This window comes from Melampsora larici-populina (assembly GCF_000204055.1).
Source record: "Melampsora larici-populina 98AG31 unplaced genomic scaffold MELLAscaffold_41, whole genome shotgun sequence".
NCBI lineage: Eukaryota > Fungi > Basidiomycota > Pucciniomycetes > Pucciniales > Melampsoraceae > Melampsora > Melampsora laricis-populina.
The window spans coordinates 791,066-799,474 of record NW_006768805.1 but is presented as its reverse complement, the minus strand read 5'-3'; the positions used below and the strand labels follow the sequence as shown (position 1 = coordinate 799,474).

The 8,409-nt window shown below is 40.4% G+C and overlaps 3 protein-coding genes across 3 annotated transcripts in view; all 3 read left to right on the top strand.

Annotated features, from left to right (window-relative positions):
* Positions 1 to 767: 767 nt before the first annotated feature.
* Positions 768 to 1,440, top strand: MELLADRAFT_75461 (uncharacterized protein; the record flags this gene model as incomplete). The annotated part of the gene is made up of 2 exons (XM_007414158.1): positions 768 to 1,037; positions 1,111 to 1,440. One exon carries the CDS (start codon positions 801 to 803, stop codon positions 975 to 977), a length of 177 nt encoding a protein of 58 aa, XP_007414220.1.
* A 67-nt stretch (positions 1,441 to 1,507) lies between these two features.
* On the top strand, positions 1,508 to 3,279 carry MELLADRAFT_91351 (uncharacterized protein; the record flags this gene model as incomplete). The annotated part of the gene is made up of 3 exons (XM_007414159.1): positions 1,508 to 1,539; positions 2,008 to 2,826; positions 3,258 to 3,279. 3 exons carry the CDS (start codon positions 1,508 to 1,510, stop codon positions 3,277 to 3,279), a joined length of 873 nt encoding a protein of 290 aa, XP_007414221.1.
* A 308-nt stretch (positions 3,280 to 3,587) lies between these two features.
* Positions 3,588 to 8,409, top strand: part of MELLADRAFT_66326 (uncharacterized protein) — a gene marked incomplete at both ends in the record, with an annotated part of 5,609 nt that continues 787 nt past the window's right edge. Inside the window, 8 exons of the mRNA XM_007414160.1 lie at positions 3,588 to 3,771; positions 4,275 to 4,376; positions 4,419 to 4,586; positions 4,681 to 4,799; positions 4,873 to 7,236; positions 7,447 to 7,786; positions 7,869 to 8,008; positions 8,118 to 8,404. Of these exons, the coding sequence (XP_007414222.1) occupies positions 3,588 to 3,771; positions 4,275 to 4,376; positions 4,419 to 4,586; positions 4,681 to 4,799; positions 4,873 to 7,236; positions 7,447 to 7,786; positions 7,869 to 8,008; positions 8,118 to 8,404 (3,704 nt within the window). The remainder of the gene's footprint in view (positions 3,772 to 4,274; positions 4,377 to 4,418; positions 4,587 to 4,680; positions 4,800 to 4,872; positions 7,237 to 7,446; positions 7,787 to 7,868; positions 8,009 to 8,117; positions 8,405 to 8,409) is intronic.

Genomic DNA, 8,409 nt, shown 5'->3' with positions numbered 1-8,409 from the left:
ATACACATGTAGAAAATGATCATGAACAACTTTCCCAGCAGCGCCAAGTGAGGTTGGTTTGTGAGGGAAGCGTAAAAATTCGAAAAACTCCTTAGAGACACTTAAGGAGTGTAGTGCTCAAGCCAAAAATCGACGATTAGTCCTAAGCCCCTCTGCGAGGGCGCGGACGCGGCCGCGCGGAGAGGGCTTTGTTAAGCTAACTCTTACGCGGCCGTGTCAGTTAAGGCTGTGCTCGTACTCTTGGTTCGATGCTGTGTTAGTGTGAGATGAAATTAAGATGGTCAACACACTGTAGATAGATTTCTATGGATCACCAAAAGAGAAGAACTTGAAAAAAAACGTGCTCAATAAATCAACCTATTGAAATTGATCACAAGATGAATATGAATTTCTTTAGTCTACTTTTTAGTCACCTTCCCCCCTTCACGTGATCGCTGAGGATGTAAAAAGTGGAGAATTCAAGATCACTCATCACAATTTGAAATCGTGAGTTTTTTTTACAAAAAATGATGAAACATGAAGTTTTTGAATTTGTGAACATGAATGATGATAATATCGAATTTCCTAGAAAATTTCACTTGGTCATGACCTTTATGATCAAGTGATCTTTCAATCGATTTGAGGCATTTATTCCAGTGCTCTCTTGGACCTGGGTGTTGTTTTAATGTACACAAGTTTGATTTGGAAAATGCCAAGACCTGATTGGCACTGCCTTTTGGGATTTCTTGGTGTGATGCACCGCGAGATACAAGGCTGTCCATTTTTCGTTCCTCTTTCCGACCTTTCGGCATGCGGGCTTCATGAGCTTGGCTTCGAATGATCGATGGCTCCTTGCTTGGTTGACTGGTTACTTCATCAGAAGAGCTGACGCATGCGATTCTATAACTACGGTGCCGGATCGTTGGCAGGAGACGTGGGTTCGAATAAGTTTCTTACATCTTGGCTCCAAGACTCCGCCTAGAACGGTGCCGCTGTGATCTATAGGATGAACTCTGAGTGTATCGAATTGGATTGGGGGTGAACCTCATCGAAGAGGAGTATGTAGCGTATACTGAAACTGATACCAAGCTTACTCCGTCCAGCTTACGCGCTTGATGTGATAAACTTCAGGGGGAGACGAGTATTATAAAAAACGTTCAAAGTGAATTGGAAAAATAATTAACAAAGGAAACACTTCAACAGATACTGTAAGCTGAAAAAGCAAAGAAATCGGAAAAAAGTTGATTCTTCGAAAAAGCGTGATCTGGAAGTTTACATATGTTCATCAGTTCATCATCATGTGCCTATATCGTTAGCTCAAACATTTCAAGGATTGGTTCAAGATCGATTTCAAAGTTGATACATAGACTCTGCAAGAAAAACGGAGATCCTAAATTTGAAGAACTTCAAGAATAATTTTTTGATCGATGATGCATATGGAAAATCTAGTGAAGGAAATATAAAAGGAAAAAAAAACACATCACAAGATTCAAACCTCAGCTTTACATTCCGATGACCCCACTCCCCAATGAGGAAACTTGAGTCACCGGCTCAATTAAAGTCAAGTCTCATCCACCATCACATGCGGTCCTTGTTAGGAGCTTTAATTTCTTAGCTTCTTTACTCATTTCGGTCTATCTCCTTCATCCGTTCTCTGCATCGGCTGTAGAATCATTTTACATTCTCTTAAACTCAAAACACGTTCCTTTTTTTTCCCTATCTATCTCGATCAACTTTCTCGGTTCCATCAAGAAAACTTATCACACTCACTAGACATACTTCTCTCTTTACATACTTCTGCATATCCTATCCTTAAAGTTTCCTTGATATCCATTTAAGAAGTTTCACTACTTCATAGTCTTAACATTTCATCAGAAACTCTCTTGTTTTATCATCCTCTAGATCAAACAAGTCTTGAAGTCTTCACTGCTTTTCACCAAAAAACTCATACCTCCACATACTCTCTGCATCTCTCCTACCGAGGATGTCTTATCTATCTGAGTTGAGGTTTCTGAATCGACCTTCAAGCGAAAAAAACTCTCACTCGAACGAATTTCATCATCTGCAGCATACCCAACTTGGTGATCATAGTCAAACATCTTCAGCTTCTTCTTTCAACCTTAACTTTAATCGTCGAACACTTCATCATACCGAGTTAAGGGAATTGTCTCCATATTCCATTTCGACCGAATTGATCAGTCATCCTTCAGATCTCAATTTACAAACTTGTTCCGAACTATCAGATCAAGAAGCAATTCGAAAAGAATTATCTCAATGGAGTTTTCCTGACGATTTACCGGTATCGAAACGAGAGATCATTTGGGGACCTTATGCTGAATCGAGCACCGACGAAAACCTTTGTATTCCTGCTCAATGGCAACAGACTACACCTATCAGTATTTGTAAGCAAGAGCCTGCTACATACTATCCACCAACGCCAACATCGCTAAAGCGACCAAGGATCCAAACCGACTTGATCAATGAACGTGATGCAAAGAATTCAGATCCAATCAATCGACATCCAAAGCGAACACGAAGGAAATCTTCAAATGAAACTGAATTAGGATCAGAATTATATTCACCTACAATAGTATCACCTACGTATGATCGATTTAATAAAGTCTTTACGATCCTTGAAGGTCTTTCTCCTCAATCAGATACTTCATCAACCTACTCGAACAATTGCCTTGAATGTCTTCATTCACAACACGGATCAAATACATCGTCAAATCCTTTTGATAGTAGTGCAAGTTCAACATATCCTTCTTACCAACCTACGTCTATAAGTAATCATCATCAAACTTTTAGTTGGTATAAACCATCTATCAATTCAAATCATTCAACATGGTGGGATCATTCAATCAAATCTTGTTTATAAGCAACTTCTCACTATTACTTGGTTTTCTTTTACTTCGTTTTCATTATCTATATATACGTATTTAATATATCATATGCATTCTTTTTTTTCTCTTCAGAAAAACTTCTTAGATTTTGTTTATACTTTTCATTTCTCTCGTTATTTATGTAAAATCATTAAATAGCATTTACATTTTATCAAAAAAGAAACAGAAAATATATATATTAGATTTATAGGAAAAGGAGGTCTTTTTTATAGATGATATTTGATTTGATTTGATTTTTCTTCGTTTTGATATAATTTTTTATAAACTTCGAACTTGTTGTTGGATTAGAGATGAAGTTTTTTTGTTTTGTTTTGGAAAAAAAAAACATTGATGATTAAAAACATAGGATTTTTTCTGATGACTGATGAAGAGGAGTTGTATAACTTCAGAACATTGACTTCATCATAAATTGTTGCTCATTTGTTCTACATACCCTGGATTTATGAAAGTTCACGTATGTTTGGAGAAGGCATTGGAGGAATACGATTGATCAGAGATAAATTGGTCATTTTAAGGGTAGTAAAAAGAAAAAGAACAAAAGAAATCAAGCCCCAAAAGGTTTTGTTGATTTGATAAAAATTCTTGGAATGTGCAGGATACAATGTGTTTGAGTATCTCAATCATTGAATTGACAACGATTAAAACAAACATTTCAGATATTTCATTTGATCAACAAAAGTCTATAAAATTCAGATAATTGACGAAATGATTGATTGGGCTCTGGTTATCTTGTTTCTAAAATCATTGAGAACCCACAACGTCTTTTGCCAACGTTATGCAGATTATGGCCCACAAATAACCTTCATAGAAATCATTTTGATTTGTTTCCAGACAGATGCTGGTGTCAGAGTGCGGCAAGAAGAAGAAGAAAATCAAATTGGTGGTCTGTGTGTGTCATGACTATAGTCAGAAAAGGCAAAAGCTTTTAAATCACGGTCTGGGGGTTATTATTACACCTCAGCAGCTCTTTACCAACCAAATCTTCCAGTGCGGGGCCGTTTGGAGTTCATCTTGAAACATTTTCTTCAAGATTTTTAACATTCACGGTTGAACTTGTGGGAGATAATATATGCACCAATGGCTATAACCGGCCGCACTCCGTAACACTCATCTGCCTCCCGACCATTTGGAATGGCTTCCGTTTTTTAATTGCACATTCATAGTCTTTTGTCTTGTCCAGACTGTTTCCTGTTTTTTGGGGGTTGTGACATTGCTAAATATCTTTCAGTACTTGAGACCTTCTCCTAGCGCGAATAATGGTGCATGAATGGCTTTTTTGGTTTGATTTTTTTTTCATTTTCTTACTGGAAAATATTGAACCATATGAGTCTTGACTGGTTGAGGACTCTTTTTCAAAATCCTCTTTCTCCATGCTTTTGGATTTGTAGACAGATGTGGCATTCAGCCAAAGGATCAAATGGAATTGCACCGCAGACAGATCGGCGGTTGAGTTGAAGTTTCTTCAGTATAAGCATATTTCACCAATTGCCGAAGGTCAGTATGCTTTAATTGAATTTGATCTGCACATTTTGACAGAATCACGTGACATTCACAAAGTCATCCAAATTTTTTTGATCAAGTTCATCGACAACCCAACGAACAACAACAACCCAAGACCAAAATCAGAAAGCATGCCAACATTCAACGATGCCGACGAAATTGTGGCTGCATTCTCACAACAGGATCCTGCATCGATTGGATCAGGTGTTAATCTCATTAACCAATCTACCATAAAAACGTATTATCTGACGTCCAAACTGATCTAATTTGAATTCTCTCTTATTTTTCTGTCTGGTAGCCCTCACTCAACTTCGTCAGGCTTGTTCTATTCGACCCGTACCCAAGGCTGTGTTGAATTACCTACGACAGGATCCTTCTGCAAGTGCTGTGTCCGGTGCTCTGAACCTTTCTCGCGAGGTTTGTTTTCGAACTAGTCTCAAGCTTTCTTCATATTTGGTTTTCGCTGATGGTTCTTGTTGACCAATTCCAGTCGAACTCAATTCATCTTTTGAGTAACTGCCTTTACACTCTCGCTCATCTTATCAGTATTTCCTCAACAAATCAGTTTAGCACCGACAACGCTCATGATGCCGCACGAATTATTCACGACTTGATACGAAATCACTCGAAATCACTCCACCGCTGTTTTGCTCCTGGAAGGACTGAAGCTACCTTGGCATGCTTGAGCTTGTTGTATGCGTGTGTCAGCTGGAACGAAGGTGCCTGTGCACAGGTGGTGATCACCGATCTGAGATGGGACCAGAAGACGATTTCCCGGCTTCTAGACACTCGTCAGACTGTCGCTTCAAGAGCAGCCACCAAGACTAAATCAGGACCTAAGCAAATTGCTCCCAAAACTTCTAAGCTCAAGGGTCGACTTCATGAAGTGGATGTTCGAACTCTGGTCTTGAAGTTGGTGATGAAGATCATGACTGCATCTGAATTACGCCCTTCTCTGAAATTGGAGTTTTGGCGGACTAAAGGTCTTTCAACCGGTCTATTCAGAGGACTTCGATCAGATGGATACCACACCATAGCATATGTGTTGAGTGGCATCTGGGATGGTGTGATTAGAAAAGATGGTTGGACAAGTGAAAAAGAAAAGACACACGACGATAGTGGCGTGGAGAAAGCTTATAATTCTCGATGGGAATTGTTGGATCAATCGGCAATCACATACCTTGTCCAACTCTTAGACGAGGAGAACCCTCAGATTACGGAAGAAGGTTCGACTCAAACAAGTCTAGAACCCACGGCGGAGTTGGTTGAACGGTTTTTCAACCAACTCACTGATTATATATCGACTTTTACGCCATCCAGTATATTTCAGTCACATGCCAACTCGAGATTACCTCAATACCGTATCCTCTTGAATCTCATCAAATCACTTTCGCCTACACAGTCTATAAGACATCAACGACTCACCCTCCACATCCTGGATCGCAGCCCTTCTCTTTGTCCTACACTTTGGAGACATGCTGCTCCACCTATCGAGCCATCGTGTACAATCAACTGGATCTCCTCGATTGGTCTAGCTTCTAAAGTCGCTTCTATCTGCGTGACCATACCGACTTCTGTCAAGCATCGCGCTGTTTTAGCAACTGATAATAAGAACACCATCATAAACATATGTAGTAATCTCTTAGCACAATGCTTTCCGACACCACTAGGCAAAGCTTGGTTCACCAAAACCCTACAGCATAGTAACTCATTGATAGTCTATTGTTGTTTGACCTTGTTGGTCATGGGCATGAAAAAAGCTGCCAGTATCACTAGTCAGATACGCCAAGCTATTGAACAATACGATGAGACAACTCCGACATCCACTCTGATCGAACCTTCCAAATCGATGGGTCCCTGGTCCAATCTCCTGACAACCTTCAACGAGATGCTCCAATCATTGTTACCAGATCTTCAAATCCTCATCGCACTTTTGCAGAAAGCCCCCAAAGCAGCTCTACCACCACAGGGAGCCAAATCCAACGAAGCTGCTCCCGAGGTAGAAATGTCAGAAAGAAGCGAAATCAAAACCGAAGAATTCAGCTCTGACTTGATTTCAGTCCATGTACTTGCATTTTTACGATTGTGTCATGATTTGATTCCTAACTCGATTTACAACATCCGTTTCGATTATGCCAAACTTATTCCCGTCTATCTGAAACTGAACTCGTCTCCGCACCAAAATAAGGAAGACACACCGGCCATACTTGACCCTCTCGTTTATCTTTGCCAGTCAAGGATATTGCACCTAGTTGGATACTCTGCCTCAATGAACCATATGATACCCTCATCCACGTTATTAACATGTTTACTCTCCTTATCGTCAGCCTCAAGGAGTTCTTCATCTTCCCTGACAACAAACTCAGGCCACGTACCTATATCTGTCAGTGAAGCTGCACGTCAGACTCTGAAAGCCGTTCTAAAGTGTAGCAATCCACACCTACGAGATACGCCCGATGTACAGGAAATCCAAATTTGGATCGATATCTTGACCGAGATAAGCGCACATGGAGATTGTGTACCGCTTATTTCCTTTTTGGATGATTGTATCCGAGGATGCTTACGAAGTCCACTCAAATTTGCTGAAGTTGGTGAAGAATTGATCTCTACTTGCGCAAATTTATCTACCCGACCGAAAATCTCGATCCTGTATGCTGCCTTGTTCTCCAAGACGACATCGGTTATGAAAGCTTATAAACCGGATGTCAAGAAGACCAATAAATCTGAATTGATTGATCAATTGCTTAAATTTCACAATCTTCATCTCTTGGGTACACTTTCCTCCTCTCATGATCTGTCACCTATGAGTTTAGTGATCAATACATCCGAAAGACTTTGTCAATTGTTCGCACCGGTAAACAATCCGAGCGAGGGCTCGAATACCGATAGCGTTTACTTGGGTCCAATGATCATTGCGATATTGAAATCTCTGGAACCGACAAAGGACTTTGATGATAATTTGAAGCAGCACAAACTTACATGGCCTTCCTACGCTACCACTGGTATCTTTTCACGACAAGTCATCAGTCTCAATCTATTACATAGGAAATTTATTTGGCCACAGATCGAGACCCAAGGAGTAAAACGAAAGAAAGGCGTGTTGATGGTAGAATTTGGAGAGGAATCCACATCTTCTCATTTGTCTAACTCAGCCTCTCAATCACAACTTTACAAAGAGCAAAACCTTTGTCTGTTGACTCGAATTCTGGAGTGCGAAAATCAAATCCTATCAGATGATTCAAGTAGATGTCTTGATCACCAGAAACTCAAGACTGTGTTTGAGCTCATCTTGGATTGTCTCGGTGATGAGCCCAATTTGATTGAGAAATTTCTTCAAGATCGTGATGTACGACACGTTTTGAAAACCGCAATAAAACGAGCAGATACAACGTCCTTGTTCTCAGGTGAGCCTTCTACTCTGGTGCCTTTTCTTCTTGGACTCATTACTTATTGAGTTGAATGTGGAACTTTTTCGCTTGCTCTTAGATGTATCGTGTCGTGTATTTCCAAAGCTGGACTCCATCAATCCGGTTCACCGCGAGCTTGCTAAAAGTTATTCAGATCTGGTCGCCGAAGCGATTTCATCCTCTGAGAGTGGTGGTATGGATACAGCACTTACACAAATTGTAAGTCTGCGATTCTATGTCTTCATCTTCAACATCTGCAGTTGGCCTGATCAGACCAATGTCACCAAAGTGTACACGTGCTCTTTGTGCGATCTACGCGTTTTTGGAGCCATCCACTCAAAATGTTCTGCTAGATGCGATCCTCACATCAACAAAAATAAAGTCTAACACAGCGAACTCGGACGATTGGGACGGCTTGAGAAAGCTGGTTGAGATTGCTGCCGGGGTTATTGGGGATGATTCTTCACCACTCGTGTTAAGTATCTCCTCTATCAAAACCCTTATCGCCATCGCATGCTCAGTAACTAGCGAATCTGCAACTACATTACTATCGATCATGGTAACACCACTACCACGTTTCAATGCGACGTCAGCGACCTCTCAGACTGAGAAAAAGTTTT